The sequence below is a fragment of the Ipomoea triloba genome, chromosome 12 (assembly GCF_003576645.1).
Source record: "Ipomoea triloba cultivar NCNSP0323 chromosome 12, ASM357664v1".
NCBI lineage: Eukaryota > Viridiplantae > Streptophyta > Magnoliopsida > Solanales > Convolvulaceae > Ipomoea > Ipomoea triloba.
This window is the reverse complement of record NC_044927.1, coordinates 6,685,161-6,705,441: the sequence shown is the minus strand read 5'-3', so window position 1 is coordinate 6,705,441 and position 20,281 is coordinate 6,685,161. Positions and strand designations below refer to the sequence as shown.

At 34.2% G+C, this 20,281-nt stretch overlaps 3 protein-coding genes across 3 annotated transcripts; 1 reads left to right on the top strand and 2 right to left on the bottom strand.

The window, feature by feature from the left end:
* Positions 1–1,121: 1,121 nt before the first annotated feature.
* On the bottom strand, positions 1,122–4,721 carry LOC115998920 (agamous-like MADS-box protein AGL93). Its single transcript, XM_031238590.1, has 3 exons — positions 3,870–4,721; positions 1,907–1,930; positions 1,122–1,169 (listed from the first exon to the last, which is right to left on the bottom strand). The coding sequence occupies exons 1-3, from the start codon at positions 4,719–4,721 to the stop codon at positions 1,122–1,124; spliced, it is 924 nt and encodes a 307-aa protein (XP_031094450.1).
* Positions 4,722–8,558: 3,837 nt separating this feature from the next.
* On the bottom strand, positions 8,559–9,509 carry LOC115998539 (nucleolin). Its single transcript, XM_031238130.1, has one exon. The coding sequence runs from the start codon at positions 9,429–9,431 to the stop codon at positions 8,859–8,861; it is 573 nt and encodes a 190-aa protein (XP_031093990.1). The 5' UTR covers positions 9,432–9,509; the 3' UTR covers positions 8,559–8,858.
* A 2,022-nt stretch (positions 9,510–11,531) lies between these two features.
* Positions 11,532–18,992, top strand: LOC115998919 (B3 domain-containing transcription factor FUS3). The gene is made up of 7 exons (XM_031238589.1): positions 11,532–11,682; positions 15,003–15,511; positions 17,170–17,259; positions 17,458–17,558; positions 17,986–18,032; positions 18,134–18,210; positions 18,295–18,992. Exons 1-7 carry the CDS (start codon positions 11,532–11,534, stop codon positions 18,616–18,618), a joined length of 1,299 nt encoding a protein of 432 aa, XP_031094449.1. The 3' UTR covers positions 18,619–18,992.
* The last annotated feature ends 1,289 nt before the right edge of the window (positions 18,993–20,281 follow it).

Sequence of the window (20,281 nt, the reverse complement as noted above, 5' to 3'; positions counted from 1 at the left end):
CTTACGAGATTCCTTCGCCGCACTCAGAACTGCCTTCACATCATTAAGGTTGTCGGGCCAAGTCTCCAATTTCCCATCGGGAGAAACCACAATGACACACACCTTAACATCACACAGCGTAGATAGTTCTTTACTCTTTTTCAGGATGCTAGCCTTTCTATTTTGGTAACGGCTTTTCATAGCTTTCTCCTCAGCCATTGTTCTATACCTAGGCGTAGTTACAAAAGATCAGATACCATACCGTTATAAAGGGAAAGCTCTTACTTGCGCCCCAAGCAACAAGACACAAATATATACTCCGTATTTTTTTTTTTTGAATAATAAGTATATACTCCGACTCCGTATTAAAATTGCTTCTTTTCTTTTCTTTTTTTTTAACATTCGCATATTTTTTATTTTTTTTATCATATTTTTTTTTGAATGTTCACAATTTTTATATACTAAATTTTTACAATTTACATATTGAATATGTAATGGTAAACATTCAATATATAAATTGTATATTTTTGAACTCTGGCTCATCACATGTATAGTTTTAGACCCGGGTCCACTTTGCAATGTGGACCCGAATTCACAGAATAATTTGCTATCAAGTGCTCTATGAAATAACATATTTTTGTTGCTCATAGTTTCCATTTATCTTTTGTATACCCATTCAAGAACACAAGAGAATACTCAATCTCTTCATGCACATCTTCTGAAGTTATGCTAGACTATCTTCCCGGCCTGTCCAAGAGCATTGAGGAGATAATTGTGAGTCGACCAATTAGTCCTTAGCTTTTACCTTTGCTTGTACAAGTACATTTTGTACACAAGGAGTCTTCAATCACCTCTAATCAATTCTATATTTGATGTTTGATGATGCCAATAAAAAATGATTGTGTTTGACAAAATGTTTGTGTTGTAGTAAAAATTGAATAGAATATATGAAGAATTATATTTGATGAATAGAAACTAGAAAGTAAACTAATTAAGTTGTAAAAGAATAAGGTGGATAACAAATATAATCATGAAAATAGAGAATCAAATTAAACTAAAAATTCATTATTTAAAATATAATTAAACTACAACGTTGTAAGTTTTTTTTTTATTTATAAATAAAATAGATTTAACATAAGTTTTTAGATAAAACTGACATTAAATATTTTTTTTTGAATTATTATATTCATCTTTTTCGTTGCTTTGTCGAAAACTAACGTAAATCAGATGACATATTATTCTAGTTTTTAGTATTAAAGGCCCTTTCCCACTCTTTGCTATATGCAAATTGTTATTTATACCCTCCATTTTTTTTACAGTTTAATTTTGTTAAAAAACAAAATAATTGAACTGTAACCAAGTAATTCAAAATTTCTAGCATCTGAATTACTCAGTCCTTTTATTAGACTACAATAAGCCCTATGCATATGTGTTGTTGACACTATTGCCAAGAAACGACATTGAATTCAAATATTTGGTTGTGATTTTAGTTGTAGAAAAAAAAATTCTTTCATCATTATATTGTGTTTAGTTTAGAAATTTTTATTATTACATTCCTTTTGTTATTTGTTTCTAATTTTTATAGAAGAAATCATTGTGATTTAAATAAGACTCATAGTTGATGGGTTGGAAAGAGATTATTAATGTTTTTACAGACTAGAGACTTGAAAGTGTTTTGGAAAGGGTAATGACTGATTTGGTAATTCAATTCTTGCTAGGTAGTTAGCTTTTTGGGTTTTACTTAGTAGACTTTTTTTTGTTAAGTAGTTTCTATTGGAGTACTATTGCACACTTGTTGGAGAAGATGAAGCTGACTTGATTGGAGTCATATGAATTTTTTAAAAATTTGGTATTTTTGTGTATTATTATTATTATTATTATTATTATTATTATTATTATTATTATTATTATTATTATATCCCTTTACATTTGTTTTTTTCTCTATTTTTTGTTACTTGTCTAGTTTATAAGTTATATTCTTTTAAAACTCTTGTATTTGTCTATACATTCATTCAATTCATATTTTTTTTAATGAGAAGATTGTGTTATCGTGTACTGATAATATTGTATTTATTTGTATACATTCGTTCTTGAGCTATATATCATTTACTTTTGTATTTACATAATTACATTTAAGGACTATGCAAATATATATATATATATATATATACCAGTTGGTGTTTTAGAGCATCCTTATCAATGTAGTTTGTTCGCAGTTTTTGAGGGTTTTTGTAAGTGTGATTAGGAAAGAGGAGATGAGAGGGGAGAAAAGAAATTAAAACAAATCAAATTCTTTAAAAAAATAATAAAAAGATGAAGTCGTCAGGCGCGCCGCGCCCGCATGGGAGCCCAGTTGTGCGCAGTACGCGCACAGCAGCCCCTCTCCTTAGTCAATTTTGTCAGAAAATACTGTTGAATAATTCTTCACTTGCAGATGAATCCATTTCTCTCTCTCATACTCTCTCTCTTACCATGTGGCTAAATTTCTGACATAATTTCTTTATGCTTCACTGATGGTGATGCTCTTAGGGCCGGGGAGAAGGCTATGCTAATGGAATACAAGTTCTTCCACTAATGGTGACAAATGCTAGAAATTATATATATAGTATATATATGTTTTTTTTTTTTTGTGTGTGTGTTTTTTGAAGGAAAAGCATAACTCAATTATAAATCAATTACAAATGCAAGAATGAGGGTTATTAAACCAAACCTCTGAACTTAAACCTATAGCCCTAGCCAAAGTATGAGCTACACGGCTAGCGGATCGTCTAACATGAACAATACTGCAAGTATCCAGCCTTCGTAGAATAGCAATACAATCTTGAACTAACAAACCTTTAATCCCTTAGCTTGTTGCATTGCAATGAAGGAAAACATGCACTGCCGATTCTTCCCCAACTATCTAGGTTCCAGAACTTCCAGAAGGCTCGATCTCTGATTCACAATTATTTTTTTATTATTTTTTTTTTTGTGTTTAATAGTAAATACTGTTAATTTAATTTCTAAATATATAAATTTTATATAAAAATATTAAACTTAATACAATGAAAAATTGATTTAAAAATAACTTCAGTCAAACCTCGTTAACCGAACTAAAAAACATAAATTGAGACGGAGGAAGAATTATTATATGCTATGCAAGCAGCTCTGAGTATGTATAATATTGGATCAACATTGTACTAGCCCAGGTATCTACTACTCAAAGTCTTAAAGATTCACTTTTTACTTTATGCAATGTATTTTCAATTATTGAATTAATGTTGCAAGGTAGGGTTAAAATAACTTTTATTCTTTAGATAATTAAATTGCGTGAATCAGTTACCATTCACAAGATCGGTTATTGAATGAGTACTACATTTTCATTAAGCAATCAACTTACAAGATTGGTTTTATATTTACAGTTCCAACTCGATCTATATATTGTGGCAACCTTTCACATTAACAAATCTCATCAGCATGCTTGGCTTCAAAAGAGGAGGTATTTTATTTTGTTTTGTGTGTGTGTGTGTGTTTTTCTTTTTTTTTTTTTTTTTTTTGAACTCTCAAACTATTAAAGAAGCTAGCTATGTGGTTGGTTTATAGTTATTGCTATTGCTTTCGTGCGTGTTTCTTTTCAAAAAAAAAATATTTGATGAATAGAAAGTAAACTAAGTTGGGAAGAAATACGGTGGATAACAAATATATATAATCATGAAAATAGAGAATCAAACTAAGAATTCAGTAAAAAAAAATTTATAAAAAAAAAATCCACAAACTAACATTAGCAAGTACACTAGCTACTGCTGCTACTCCCAAATCCCAATGTCGTAGTGCTGATAAGCAAGACTGCTACTGATATTCCCCATAACATATTGTTGATAAGCCAGGGTGGGTTCTTGATTTGGGTGTACCATATTGTTATTGAGTCCATCAGTAGTGTTTAAAGCACTGATATTATTCCCAATAACATCATAGTGTTGTTGATGATGATAAGCAATAAGAGGAGTGGGTTGTTGTTGATTTGAGAAGTTGAATCCAAAGTTAAAAGCACTTGAACTGCTACTCCCCATCTCATACTGATGAGGACTGGGTTCTTGATTTGGGTGCATATTACAAAACTGGGTTTTAGGGTTCATAGAGCTGCTACTACTTCCACACCCATAATAGGCAGCAAGATTATACGACTCTTGATTTGTCACCATATCTCCAATGTACTTTCCAAATTTCTCACAATTAATCTCCCCATTCCCATTCCCATTCCCATTCCATTGATGATAATAAGAATAATGAGAAGTGGGCGTTTGATTTACCCTCATATCAACATGGCTCATTCCAGCTGGAATGCCTGTTCCAAAAGTGTTGTCCTGCTTCGCATTATTATTTTCTTGATCGGCTCCAGAAACATCATACAATTCCTCCTCGTCCACAACACCCGCACCATTATTCCCGCAATTTTCTACGTCGATTTCCTTGCCTTTAACGGACTTGGGAATCTTGATTCTTGAACACAACCTGCTGCGATCTCCAATTTCCCGGAGATTTTCAGAACGGATGGGCTTACGAGATTCTTTCACTGTACTCAGAACCGCCTTCACATCATTAAGGTTGTCCGGCCAAGTCTCCAATTTCCCATCAGGAGAAACAACAATGACACACACCTGAACATCACACAGAGTAGATAGTTCTTTACTCTTTTTTAGAATGCTAGTCTTTCTATTTTCATACTTGGTTTTCATAGCTTTTTTCCCATGTTTCTCGGCCATTGTTGTTACAGTAAGAAATTAATTAAGAAACAGCCGTATATATAGATCCATAAAAACTTGGGAAGCAAGAAAACAAATTAAAACAAAATATATTTAAATTACTTAACCGTTGTATTCATTACCGTTGTCTTACCTTGGGGACAAGCCAACAAATCAAAACAAAACAAAAGTGTATATTTAAAGTGCTTTTTTTCTTTTAAAAAAAATGCTTTTTTAAATAATAATTGCGCATTTAGTGATAATATTGTATTTATTTGTATACATTCGTTCTTGAGCTATTATTTATTTTAAAATTTAAATATATAATTACATTTAAGGACTATGCAATTTGCCCGGTCCTTGACAGGATTCCCGATCCCTGCCCTGATGGGGACGGAGATGAAATTTTTTTTTCGAGAAACGGGGACGGAGAATGCATGTAATTCGTTGTCAATGACGGGGACAGGGATACCCCTCCCCTCCTCGCCCCGTCCCCGAAATAAATAAATGTGTGTGTGTGTGGGTATTAATTTTTAAATTAAGACTTAGATTTTTAGTTTTTAAAATTAAAAATTACATTAATTTAAGATTTTGACCAAAAGTGATTGGGGATCGGGATGGGAGTACACTCTCGCCCCCGCCCCCGCCCCGTTGCCATCCCTAATTTCTTCTAAACCTCAACAGACATACGTATTAATTAAATTATTCATTGCTTCGTGGGGCTTAGCTCAATGGTTTGATAAAGTTTGGACTATGAATAATTTTATAGAGTTTAGGGTAGAGTGGATAAAACTTTTAGAGTACGTAACTTTTATTGAGCCCAAATGTGTTCATGTGAATATGTGATCAATTCTCATTCATCCTAGACTACATCGCTGGAAAATATTTGAATGAAATAGAATTCAAATTCCATGAAAAACAAATTACCAGGAATATAGATTACATTGTTTGGTAATTTGCACACCCCTATTTCTAACGAATAGGTTGATGATAATAATTCATATCAACAACTAGTGTTGATCGAGTTCATCATTTGAACTAAATGGCAAATCAATCTTTCAAGTCATCATTATCATTGAACTTATCAAGTCTATTCGACTATTTGTCCTACACCACCAATTTTCTTTTAATTATTTTCATTAAAATGATTCTACCTAAAAATGTGCAACCATATAATTAAGCAATTACAAGTAGTTATTAACATAATCCTTAATTATAAGTTCAAATCTTATTAGGAACAATTTTAACGTGGATGGTTATGTTGTATTTTGAGGTGGTGTATTTTGTAATTATCCTTAATCATAAGTTAAAATCTTATTACGAACAATAATTAACATAATCCTTAATCATAAATTCAAATCTTATTGGGAATAATTTCAACAGTGGTTATGTTGTATTTTGAGGTGGTGTATTTAGTAATTATTGATTGTTGAATTGAAGTAATATACGGAGTAGTGCATATTGATCAAGGTTCAATAATTAATTACAACTATAAGTCAGTAATACAGCTTATACATGTTTCAAGGAAAAAAATAAAAGAAAAATAAAAAGATTGAAACCTAGACTATTTTCATTAAGTTATTGACCTATAATTAATAAGGAAGATTATAATATTCGGGAGAGGCAAAGTAGGGTCCAAACCTTAAGCATATAAGTATGACATCTATGCGTATAAATATCACATTTTTATATTGACTCAACCCAACTCGACCCGTTCATAGTGAGACGGTCTCACATAAGTTTTTGCCACCTTATACAAAAAAATAATTAGGCTCCTGAATTTTAAAAAGTTATACTTACACACATTAACATGCCATTTTTATGCATTTGGACCCAATAGTCACTTATCCACCAATAATAACCGGCAACAAGGTTCTAGTGTCAGAAATCGACCATCGGTACCCAATAAACTTTTCGCCAATTTCTATCACCGGAACCTAGTTACTGATTATTACCTATGGATGGTAATTACACACATAATAAAACAATTAAGAACCATATTAACTAAAATTAAAGATAAAAAAAAAAAAACTAAATTACATAATAGCCAACAAAAATTACACAGATAATAAAACAATTGAGAACCATATTAACTAAAATTAAAGATAAAAAACTAAATTACATAACAGCCGGCGAAGTGACTAAAACTCTAAAAGTGTGACTATCCCTCTAATAAAAACTATGGTCCACCTCTGTTTTTATCTAGTTCAATCAAAGCATGCCATGTCAACATAAGATTTAAAAAAAATAGAGCAAAAAAATAATGTACATATAATATTATTATTGAATTAATAATAAACCCTTTTTGAGTTTCCAATACATCCCGAGGATGGTAATTACACACATAGATTTGCATAATTGCAGTGGGCAGGCAAAGGTTTGGAGAATCTTGACTTGCTACATTTAGCATAACTAAAATGGAGTGCCAAAAGGCAACAACTCAATTTGGGCACTCTGCAAACAGATTTGCCTTTCCATAGCAATTAAGCAAGGCCATTCACATTCATCATCGATCAAGAACTAGCAAATATATGAACTTACAAAAGTGCAATCATTGTTAAAATCAAAATGACCAAAACCAAGGTGAAAATGGAGTCAACTTGATATATGCAAACTACTGAACCATATAGTGATATTGCAAAGTAAATACAAAATCAGCATTAACAACCTCTACCACAGTTCAGGCATACTTGATAGCACTAACACCCCCCCACGCATCTTCAGAGTAAGATTCATAGAGATGTTCAATTTCCACAAAGAGAAGAAAATTCCTTTCAAGCGTTAGCATAACACTTGAAAGCAGATCCTGTGAACTATGACTGAAAGCATCTTAAAAATCACCTTTTAAAGAAAGACAGACTCTCCTATGCGCATTTTGCCCTAAAAGAACAGTTTCAAACAAACATCAGCTGACAAGTTGGCAAGAATGACTAATAAGTTTAAAGTTCTTGTGATCTAGGTAATGAACAACAAGCCTCAGGCTAGAAAACAAGTTTTATTAACACATCACACAGGTCTATGACATGGAATAAATTAGTGTCCAAGAGGAAGGAGAAGGTATGACTTAGCTATATATTCAGTCTAGTAGTAACAAGGATGGGCACATATAAATGGTTGGCGTATGAATGTTTTAAATGTGTTTTTTAGGCTGCTGCTTGTAGAAACTTTATTGGTGGCACTAGATTACATGTTTTTAACCACTCCTCAATAGTCAATATGTGTGGGGCACATGACAGACACAAACTCTTCATTTGCAATCATTCTGCGCATATATATGAAGGGGCTAACTAAAATTGAAAAAGCTATAACCCCCAGCCCAAAAGTCAACAATGTTCTTAAATGTAACCACTTTGCACATTACATGTAAAAGAATTATTTAATGACCGTCAATTACTTTCAATGTATTGTTAGTCTCCTCTTTGTCAAGTTTATCCCCCTGTGGTTTGGGCTTTAATCTTTACTATTAACTTCATTTCGATACCATCTGCCTCTTGTCCTAGCCTAAAGTCTCTAGGGAACATCTATGACACAAAATTTGTATGCTAAGTAAGCCACGCTCAACATGCTTATTTTCGTATGTGTGCTTTTAGTAGTATCACAAAAAAATAATAAAAACACTACATACAACTAGTATCTCTAGCATCAACTAACACAAGGGATCAAATAAAAAACTTTTAAAAAGTGAAAATGTGAAATAGCATACTACCTTGCAACAGAAATTTTCACTTCCACATGTCTGTTAGTCCCACTAGACTGCTCAAACAGATATATACTATGTAATAATAAGTTGTTCTTGCATAACTAAGTTGAGTGAAGATAGCAGGTCTTCATGAGAAGGGCAAAACTTGATACTAAACATAACACATTTTACACTTGACTAATTGATTTGTAAGAGTTCAAAATACCCTCTCCCAATCACATTATAGTAATTCCAGCAAGGAAAACATTGAGAAGAACAAACAGGGGCTCGTTAACATTCACAATTGTGCAATGCAATTTTCAGGATTTATCAAATGTAAGCAGGCAGCAAATATAGCACTGATCGAGCAATACAGAAGTACAGAACTAAGGAAACATAGGTCTCTGAAACCAGAGCTTAAGGTTTGAAGGTGACACTAATATTTTGACTTCCAAAATTTTCAGAGAAATAGAAATCAGTTAAGCATCGCTATCACCGTCATGTTTCGGATTACCTGCAGCACTGGAAATGAAAACTCCTGGATGAACTGAACGCCGCCGAGTCCTGGAAGGGAGAATGTTGTCCAAATCGACCTCAGCGAGAGGATCGTCGGATAGGTCGCTTTCACCATCAGCATCAGAATCACTCCCAATTGCACTAGAATCGGAGTCAGAGTCAGAATCCTCAACTGACTCCTCGACCAATTTTCCCTTCCCCTTGTCGTCACTCCGAATTGCCTTCCCTTTTCGGTCGATTTCGGCCTCTCCATTAGACTGCTCGTCTTCATCCTCTTCTTCTTCTTCTTCCAACTTGTAATCCTCTTCGTCGTCCTCGTCCTGGTCTTCCTCATCTTTCACAGAACAGACATCGTTCTGAGAGCCTTTGCCGATCTTCTTGTCTTCGGCGGCGCCGTCGACGGAATTCTCGAGTTTGGCCTTCTTGCTGGACTCGTCATCTTGTCCTTCGGTAGCAGCTTCCACGGCGAACTCCGGGTCGGGTTTCCGCTTCGCGGGTAGCACATGTTCCTCTTGGTGATTCCGTACTTCCTCCATTGTATGTTTTCTGGGTTTCGATTAGGGTTTTGAGGATTGTCGGATCACCGCTGCGGATACGGTGACTCTAATTTTAGTGTTACAAGCTCTTTAAGTAAAGTGTTCATATGTGTTTGACATTGGTTGGTTTTTACATTAAATTCATTGAACATTTGTTACTCCTTTTTGAAGAGTTAATACCAATTTATTACTGGGATATAGTGATTTTTTGTGATTTAATTTTAAATGATTTTTTGTGATTAATTGAATCTTCAATTAGTTTTACCAATTGAGTTCTCTATTTCAGTTCTCGGTTATAATAGTTTTACCCAAATTAATTTTCAACTATAATGATTTTATTCAATTTAGTCATCGACTATAGTGAGTTTTATCGATTTAGTTCTTGATTTTAACAATCGAGAATTCAATTAAGTAAATCATTAAAGTCGAGAATCTAATTATACACTAAAAGTCGTCTAGGATTAAATCGATACAAATTACTATAATCGAGAATTAAATTGGGTATTAACTCTAAAAAATACTTATAATTTTTTTATTAAAAAAAAAATCTTAGTTTCCACTCTTTAATGTAAAACATTACTCACTAGTTTTTTACTTTTAAATTTTACCTTTTATTCATTTTAACTTTACTTTTGAAAGTTTAAAAGACTAATTAACTTTTTGAATAAAGTTGATATGCTGTTTGATCATTTTCTTTTCTTTTTTTTTTTAATAGTAGGGTTAAATATTAACAAATAGCGACAGATAGATCAATCGCTAAAATATAAAATATGGCTGCCCTCGTATACAATAGCGAAGAAAATACGAATCTGTCAATATGGATTATTGAATCTGTCGTTATATTTGGCAATGAATTTACAAATTCGTCTCTAAACTGTAATAATTAAAATTATGAAAATTTTCGGAGTTAGCTAGCGAAAATCCGTTGAAATTCATCTCTATGTGCGTCAAAATTTGTCATTAAAATTAACTATGTATTTAACAATGAAAATATTTCGCCGCAATATCCATTCCAAAATCCATCACTTATCTGTCCCTAAACGTCTATTTCACACAAAATTAAAATATGTCACTTCTTTTGTCTCTAATTTAATAATGGAATAGTTCTGTCACTATATAAGTATATAGGCATTTTTTTTGTTGTAGCAATCCTCGTGTGACCTTACAATACCCGAAATGGCGGTGTTCCCAAAGATGATGAAGGATGAAGAAGAATGAGAAGGAGGAAGAAAGAAAAGGTAGCTAGGAAGAAGGAAAAAGATCAAAGGAAGAGAATTCTAAGAGAATTAACAACAAACTTTAGACGGTGCTGAAATAGGAGTCACATACATCCAGAAAAAATTGTTCCATCTACGACTACGTACAAGTTGAAAATTGCAAAAGGTAAGTTTACAATTTGTAAAATCGTAGATTATCTCAAATTGTATTGTATAACTTTTATGTATGAATAGGTGGTAGCAGGGGCAGAGCTACCCTTGTGCCCTCCCCCACCCTCCTTTTTTAAATAGATATATATGTATATGTATATATTATTATAATATAGATAAATTACAATTTTAGCCCCTCCTAGTTTTTTTTTAAAAATCTATTATGTATATATTAAATGAACTCAATATATATATCCAAATTCATTAAGTGAAAGTAAATAAATTAAATAATCAAATTCACCATTTTTCTTTATTAATTAGCTTATTTCTTTTGTCAAGATTTCAATAATGGAGGGTATTATGTATCTAATTTAATTTCATTACTCTCTAAATTTGAGGTATAAATGTTTTAGTTTTATTAGTTGATTAATTAATTGAAAACATATTGTGTGTTTTATTATGTATTTACACTTTGATTTCAATAATTTTTTTTTTTATTTTTTTTAGTTTTCAAAAAAAAAAAAAAAAAAAAAAAGCTTTGAGTTAATTCAGCGTACAGCATTGCTATTAGAGAAGTCGAACGAGCTGAGTGGAAGCAACCAAATGGAATTCTATTTGGAAGCTTAAAATACCGAATCGCATCTGTACAGTCCTATGACTCGTTAAACATTATAGGCTTATGACTAACTCCAACGGACTCATACGTGGAATGACATCAAACGACAAGTGCTGAATGTGCTTAGATAAGATTGAAGATTTGGACCATGTCCTTCAGAAATACCCAGCAGCAATGGAAGTATGGAAGGCAATCCTCTCAAACTCTTATGAGGAATTGGAATGCCTTTCCTTCGCAAGATGGTTAGATACAGGAATCACGAATAAAGGCAATGGTCGCCACCCCTGCAATGAGAACATTACATTTGCCACAGCCCTATGGTGGATCTGGAAATGGAGAAACGTACGAAGCAGTGTTTAAATTAAAGGATCATTCAAGCTCCTCACCTACAAGTTAGCATGCATGGATCAGAACTCAAACCCAGGAAACGACAAAGGCATTCACTAGAGCTAAAAGCCTCCGTCCGCAAACTGGATTCAACGATTAAATGTCGACGGCTACTGTTCGGGAGACGAGAAATGGAAGGTGACAGCTACTGTTCGGGAGACGAATAGGGTAGCAGACGCCCTCGTCAAGCTAGCCAAGAATCGGTCTGCTGGCATGCATGCACTATCGGAACCACCTGAGAAGGTGGTAGGGTTAGTCGAGGATGACATTATTGGCCTACCAAGTTGGCGTAATGCGTTTGTGCATCCAGATAATCTGTAATGTGTACTATGGGTCTCCCCCTTCCTAATGATAAAAAAAAAAAATGATTAGCTTTGAAATTTATTACAAAAATTAATAGTGATTCTTTATTTCGCTATATTAGTTTTCCTCTTAAATTTTGAAATATATATTCAATTAATCACTAAAATGAATATCAATTTATTATAAAAAAAAATAATAAAATAAAAAGTTGTTGTTGACCAAACAATTGACAACTTTTTATTTGATAAAAGAGTGGCAATGCATATTTAAATAACTGTAAATATTTTTAGGAAAAATTATAATTTTCGTCCCCAAGTTATAGGGTAATTGTATAATTCGTCCATAATTGTTGATCGTGTTCACTTTTTGTCCCTAAGCTATAATTGATGTCGCAAATTTCATCTTTTTAATAACAAGTTGTTCTCAATCTCCGTCCTTAAACTATACTAACATTGCAAATTTTGTCCCTAATGTTTTGTTAGTAAAGGAACGAAATTTGCAACATCAATTATGGAGTATATCTTAGGGATAGGACGAAAAGTGAAAACAACCAACAATTAGAGACGAATTCTACAATTTTCCTATAACTTATTGATAAAAGTTATAACTTTCCTTGTTTTTTACTATTATATATATTTTGTTTTATGTGAAAAATTCGAAAGTAATGTTTGACAACCTTAATAATCGGACTTATATAATTATATATTTCATATATTATTGAGTGCACATAGTATAAATAAAAATAATTATTAATAATAATCGGTATATATAATGATATTATATGATTGGTACGACTAACATGATAAATTTCTTCTATAAATTTGGCCCCCTAACTTAGACTTTCTGGCTCCGCCCCTGGGTGGTAGGTCTAGCTAGTTCAGTAAATCATTTAAACATTGTATTTGTAAAAACTGTGATTGATCTTTAGTGAACAAGTTTTGAGCGTCACATTGTAATAATAAGTTAAGATGTGTTATCCAATTGGGATATCAATCGTTTTGGGTCCAAATTATTTTGTTTACCATGCAATTATAAACTAACAGAAAAGATCTGCATAAATGTGTTAGCTCATATACATCACTATCTTCCATGAAAACCACAAATTTGTGCATTATATTCTTGTTGTTGGAGCACTTATGGAAGATTTGACCATGAAATTGGAAATATTATTCTCTGTCGATTTGCATGCATGCGAGATGGTCATGGACTCCGTGAATGCTAAGCTCCCGTGAACTTTGACTATGGTTACGTTGATGGGTTGCTTCCTGGTAGAGTTTGCATCAATTAATCTATCCCATTAAAAAAAATAATTTTGTAGCTATGTATAGATGCAAGAGAGAGGAAGAACTCTAGGAAATAGTTCATGTAAAACATGACCCCCTCCAATCAATTTCTCCTTGAAAACCAGAGATCTAAATTGAAGAAGACCTAAATTGATGATGCATAATCAGTGGGAAAGAGACACTGATGCAGCTTCAGAGCAAAGAATAGCAAGGAATTGAAGGAAAATGAAAGAGAAATGAGAAATTACTTTCTTTATCTTCAAATTTGACACATTGCCCCTTAATTAGACAGCACTGGTGCGAACATGGACTAATCTGAGTATGATACGGGCTTAAAGGTATTTTCTATCGTTATAGTTTCCTCAAGATACCTCGTGGTCTGACAAATAAAATTTTTTGATGGTTTAATAAAATAACACCAAAAAAACAATAAATTAAAACACTAGTAGGTGGAATATGTACTCAACATAAAATAAAGGGAGGAAAGTGTAAAATCGCCACTGATATTTAGGCATTTAGCTGTTTAAGCGGGAATGCGGAAGCGTTACATTTACACATTGAAGGAAATAAGGGATGCTTACAAATTAACTATCTTACGATTACTGATCAAATGAGACCAAATGAGATCACTTCTCTAGTTCTCTCTGTGAGACTATGTGGACTTGTATATGGATGCTACAATTTTCTATAATAATAATAATAATAGTCCCGTTGTATGTATTTGGTTCAATTAACGAGACTTGACTGAAGTAATTTACAATTTAAAAATTATAAGTAAATACTAATGAAAACAAGTAAATAAGAACGGGTTTGGTTTGACAAATAAATAGTAAATAAGACAAACAAAATGGCCAAATAGAGTAATTATTATTATTATTATTATACAATAATATAAATATTTAAAATCTAAATAAATTTAAAGATTTTAATATAAATTACTAATATTCAGAATCAAATTTTGTACATCACGCATAAAAATACTAATTTGTAAAGAAATATTAAAGTATTCAATTAAATAATATTTGTGTGGTGAAAAAAAATGGTGAGAAAATTTTTTGAAGGGGTGAGTAATATTAATAGTAATAAAATGTGGGTAAAAAATGAAAACAGAAAAACGACGGTGGGTACTGTAGCGCGTTTCTGGCACAAAAAGCTCGCTCCCTATATAGTCGCCCATTCCAAAGTGGAACCCGCCAATACGAATATAAATTTTGAGCACAAAAACGCGAGAAGAGAGAGAGAGAGAGAGAGAAGACGGAAACTCCAAGGCGGAGAAGTGGTAAAATTACGAAACGCCATTGATTTCAGTTGGCAGGGAGCAGAGCTTTTTGAACACCTGGCATGGCTGCTCTGCTCCCACCTCACCTCCCCTATATTGCTTTATGAAATGAAATGAAATGAAATGTTGGGTCTCTTGAGATCAGTGATCCATCTCACCACCACCTCAAAATTGGGGTTTTATTTAATAGTGCATGGTTTGTTGATCGCAATTGCAATTGCAATTGCGATTGCATTTAATGAGAGATTAGGAAAGAAAAAAAGGATGAATGAGGTGTGCACAAATGTCATGCAGTTGAATGAGGTCTGTTTGTCTGCATTTGGTTTCTGAATTTAGCAAATCCCATCCCTCAATTCCTCATAATTGCTATCTCCCAACTTCCCAACTTCACTCGCCCAGCCCTGAAACAGAGGAGGTGGAGGAGGAAGAAGAAGAAGATCCAACTAACACTTGTTGCTTTGCTGCTGCTTCTTCTTCTTCTTCAATTGGCCGCGGCGGCGACGATGGAGATTACCGAGGTTTCTTCTTCTGATCGATTCAGCTTTTTAGCGATGGGATTGGGGGGATCCAACTCCCCCAAATCCAATAATCCTAATACGCCTCTCCACCGCTCCCAATCCCAACAACATTCTCCCTCTCCTCCTCCTCCTCCTCCTCCTCCTCCTCCTCCTCCCGTTGATCATCACTTCACCACTCTCCATCTCGCCACCGCCTTCAATGCTCAGCTTAGGAAGAGGATGCGTAGCCAACGCCGCCGCCGATCTTCCCTCAACTTCTCTCCGCTGCGTTTCCACCACTCCTTCCACCTTCCTCACGCCTCTCCTCCTCCCCCACCCCCACCAACTGTACGCTCTCTCTCTCTCTCTCTCACCATTATTTACTTCCTGCAATTTATTACCTGTTTATTTATGTGGTGCCCTTTTCTTTACTATAGTCTATAGTTTGTAAACCACTTCCTAAATTAGCTGGGTCAATTTGTAGATTTATGGTTTATTGATTTCTAGACAAGAACCAAATTTTAACTTTTGGCAATTAGTTTGATTTTGTTGGGTGGGAGCCCGTGAAGGGCCTCACCTTGTCTGTGTGGCAGTATAAAGAAATAAAATTGAGATTGTTAGGCGGAGGGCAGCACTTGATTAGGGTAATACCCAATTTTATCATAGAATTGAAGAGGACATGGACGTAAAAAGATTTTAATTTGACCAGTGTAAGAGGATACAAAATCTTAATTTGTTGAACAATCGAAAAGTTCACTTTAATTTAATGATTTATGACTTAGCTGATTAAGTGTGGATTAATGAGATTCTCTCAATGTCATGAAGTTTGGATCCTTAGAGAAGTGCAAATTTGGTGAGATCAATGAACTTACATTCTCCATTACATCATGTTGTACTAGCGGAAGTACCATGCTAGTGGAAGACTAAAGAATAAAGATAAATGGCTTGTTGAAAAGCAAGGGCCTAAAGAATTTAAAATTTGAGCGGTGGTGAATAATCAACACCTATTGTCTAGTTTTTATTTTTTATTTTTCTTTTTATTTTTTAGGAAAATACCTATTGTCTAGTTAGAAACTAAAATATGAGAACAAGTTAAGACAGAAGATAATATAAAACTAGAGAGATGACTACTCTCCATTGCAATGGAGACCAGTGGGCTCAAGATATAAGATATAGTTTGATAGTAAGTTACATTATATTCCTTTTCAGATAAGCTAAAGAGGTTTATTAAAAGAGATATATGAATAATTTGAACATATTTATCACGATATTGAGTGGTGGGTGGCAAATAATCAACACCTATTGTCAAGTTAGAAACTAAAATATGAGAACAAGTTAAGGCAGATGATAATATAAAACTAGAGAGACGACTAGTCTCCATTGCAATGGAGACCAGTGGAATCAAGATATAAGGTATAGTTTGATAGTAAGTTACATTCCTTTTCAGATAAGTTAAAAGGTTTATTAAAAGAGATATATGAATAATTTGAACATATTTATCACCATATTGAGTGGTGGGTGGCGAATAATCAACACCTATTGTCGAGTTAGAAACTAAATATGAGAACAAGTTAAGGCAGAAGATAATATAAAACTAGAGAGACAACTACTCTCCATTGCAATGGAGACCAGTGGGATCAAGATATAAGGTATAGTTTGATAGTAAGTTACTTCCTTTTCAGGTAAGTTAAAAGGTTTATTAAAAGAGATATATGAATAATTTGAACATATTTATCACAATGTTTACTTTCAACATGGTCCAATCATTGCTTGAGTATTTCCACTAAAAAAATGTGTGCCTTGTGCTCATATTATGGACATTCTCTTGGACACTTCAGCATATAAAGTACATCAGTCCTTACCTCTTTCATATATAGTACATGAGTTAATGCCAACCAAAGTCCTTAGCATACCATTTTGTCATTCATACTATATATGTTTATCAACTTACTGTGGTCCAAGGATTTAATCAGTTTACCTTCTTGTAATTGTTATGTGCTATACAGGCACTGGATTCCTCAAGATTTAGATTTCTCTTTGACAAGGAGCTTAAGAACAGTGATGTTGGTCCTCTTAGGAGAATCGTCATACCAAAGGCATAAATCTTTTCGTCCAATCCAAGAAACTGACACTTCCTTTCATTCCTTCGAAAGCTACTCTGAATTTCTTTCTCAGTTTGATTGGCAATTTATTAAATATGTTAAGGAAGTGTGCACATGCATGTAGTGGTGCACAAGCTTCCTACTTTGCCACCACTAATTCCTATTCTTTGTCATTTAATTTGTTTATTTTAGAAACCCGCAGAAGACTATCTTCCTAAACTTCTTGTAAAGGAAGGGTTTCCAATCAGTATGGAGGACATGGATGGTCTGCACGTTTGGCATTTCAAGTTCAGGTTTGAGTTTTTCAATTAACCTCCATCGTAGATATACTGCCTGTGGAGCAACGGCACTAAAAATTCTGACTCTGTTACAATGCAGTATTCATAACTACTTTCTCAACTGAAGCACAAAGAGTCAATATCGCCTCCACTGAGGCTCAAACCCACCCCCTTCCATATGGTGCAACCGGGTGCCACTAGACCACAAGGTCTTGGCACCTTTATATATATATATATTAATTACAAGCTAGCATGTCTTTCACAAGGTTCACAACATGAAAGACATTAAACTTGCTTCATCAATAATAGACTTAAGAGATCTTCTGTTTGTCTTTCTGAGTAGTTGTAACATTTCACTAGTACAATTTTAATTTAGCTATACTGGCTTGCGGGCTGTTGAATAAAATAATATAATGAGGTATTTACTCCCTTCCTTTCACAGATACTGGCCTAACAACAGCAGCCGCATGTATGTGCTAGAAAATACGGGTGCGAATTTCTAAACTCTAACTTTGATTTATCTGGTAGTTGTGATATTCTTGATATCTGACAGTCAGGCATAAGAAGAGTATCTCGTTGAATGTTCTTAGGTGGATTTGTCCATGAACATAGTCTGGGGCTTGGAGACTATGTTGCATTCTACATTGATGAGCAAAAACAGAACTACGTATGCGGTTTATTTCAACCTATATACATACATATATATGCAAAATTGTGTAATTGAAAAAAGGTGCTGATAGTTTTATTATAGGTGATTGAAGCGAGAAAAGCTGGGGATCGAGGAGCGTGCAAAGCTGCAGAGGTTTTAACAGATTATGGACAGAATGATGATGTTGACGGTGGTGTAATCCAAAACCAAGGCGATGCATCATGCTACTATCCTCATCAGAGCTTCCCGAGAGTGGATGACATGGAAACGACATCGTTTGTTTATGATACCACCTTCTCGAATGAATCATCTCCCTTTGATTTTATGGGGGGCTCAATCACCAACTACTCGACTATTGATCCATGGTCGAGCTTCGGATCCATTGAGAGTTTGTCTATTGATGATTTCTATTCGGCCGCGAAGTAGCATCAGAAGAAAGTATAAGACATTTTGCAACCTCAAATACTATGTTTTGCAATGAAGAAATATGTGCTACTTTGAGACAATGGGTCTCTTGTAACAGTTTTTTTTTTTCCTTTTTTTTTTGGGTGGGAGAGCAGGTTTGAGTTTGGGTTTGCACTTGTTTGATACTACCTGGCCTGCAAGTATATATATGTAATAAGAAAGCACTTCTGTTCTGGGAGCATGTATTTTGTTAAAGCTAGATATTTTAATTCTTAAAACGTGATGTCAAGAGTCAAGAATATAATTTCTTTTTGATGGATAGTTGCAAAACTTGAATAATGAACCAAATACAAGGTGACAAGTTCAAGGACTTTCAACTTTGCCCTTGTGATGATATGGACTTAAAAAATAAAAAAAATAAAAAATAAAATAAAAAAGGACACCTAAACAAGAGCACTCTAATTATTTTGCAGGATAAAACGTTGCCTACAGGCACCCAAAAGGTCATTAGTGACTCTATTTCTGCTTCCAGGAAAAGGTTGATCAAATTCTATCCATTCAGAATCGCCCATTAGTGCGAGTTTTGCAATACCATCAGCCACAGAATTCTGCTCACGATAGAAATGGGATATCGTGCTTCTTTCAACTTCTGTGATCATCCTCATAAGGCTCTCAAAAGAGTTGTCATGTTGATTTCTTCTTGTGTAGTTTCCTTGCATGACTTTGGCGATCTCCTCACGATTTCATAGTCTGAATATCCTGTGCTCCTAGCCCATTGAACCCCATAACCAGTGCTTTCATCTCAACTTCAATGGGGTTTGCAGCACGATACCTTCGGGCACATCCCGCGATCCAATTTCCATATTTATCCTTGAGGACTCCGCCACCTCCTGCAAGACTGTCACTCTCCCTGCAGCATCCATCCACGTTAAGGATGATTGGCGCATTGGTTTTGGGTTGCCATTTTAGTAATTTAGAAACAAATTAAACAGTCCTTGGATTCCCCCCGGGTCAGCTGCTCTAACAAAAGCTCTTCTGGTGTCATCTTGTTGCCTTTGAATCCACTCCATCTTCTGCTGGATGCTCCAAGTAATGCCACTAAAGATGACTTCGTTCCTCCACTTCCATAACCACCATATAATAATAGCAAAAGTATTCTTCCAGTTATTATCATTTATATTATGTACTTTGCCTTGAATATTACACAACCAATTATCAAAAGGAAGATGATTTTGCCTTTGTATTTCTTGTCTATGTATCAATCTTTCCCAGATTTCTATTGCAGCTTTACATGTCCTAAAGACATGATCTCTGTCTTCAATTCCTACTCGGCATATACTGCACGTATTATCCATCGTGAATCCCCGCCGGAATCTTTCATTATTAGTCATCACTTTCCCATGTTTTAAAAGCCAAATAAACGTATAGATTCTGCTAGGGACCGTAAGTTTCCAAATGTAGATCCAATCATTATCAACTGATGTCCTAGAGCCCCCAACTGCATCCTTGTAAGGAAGTGCCACTGAGAATTTTCCGGTGCTATGAGGTTCCCTTCTTTGGTTATCAGCTTCCATGTTTTGCATAAGAATTTCGCGGCTTCAGAAAATTCCTTTCCACAAGTTAGAGCAGTCATGTTTTTCTTGCCATTCTGAAATTTGGTCTTCCCTAGGATTGTATTTCTTTA

What these genes read in the sequence shown, in the direction of transcription:
- LOC115998539 (XM_031238130.1), bottom strand. Translation starts at nt 9,431, where the DNA reads ATGGAGGAAGTACGGAATCACCAAGAGGAACATGTGCTACCCGCGAAG.
- LOC115998919 (XM_031238589.1), top strand. Translation starts at nt 11,532, where the DNA reads ATGTGCTTAGATAAGATTGAAGATTTGGACCATGTCCTTCAGAAATAC. An exon ending in GGAGAATCGTCATACCAAAG is followed by an intron (nt 17,260 to 17,457) that starts GCATAAATCTTT and finishes TGTTTATTTTAG; the next exon opens with AAACCCGCAGAAGACTATCT. An exon ending in GTATGTGCTAGAAAATACGG is followed by an intron (nt 18,033 to 18,133) that starts GTGCGAATTTCT and finishes GAATGTTCTTAG; the next exon opens with GTGGATTTGTCCATGAACAT.
- LOC115998920 (XM_031238590.1), bottom strand. Translation starts at nt 4,721, where the DNA reads ATGGCCGAGAAACATGGGAAAAAAGCTATGAAAACCAAGTATGAAAAT. An exon ending in ATGGACTCAATAACAATATG is followed by an intron (nt 1,931 to 3,869) that starts GTACACCCAAAT and finishes CTAGACAAGTAA; the next exon opens with CAAAAAATAGAGAAAAAAAC. An exon ending in AAATAGAGAAAAAAACAAAT is followed by an intron (nt 1,170 to 1,906) that starts GTAAAGGGATAT and finishes GCAACGAAAAAG; the next exon opens with ATGAATATAATAATTCAAAA.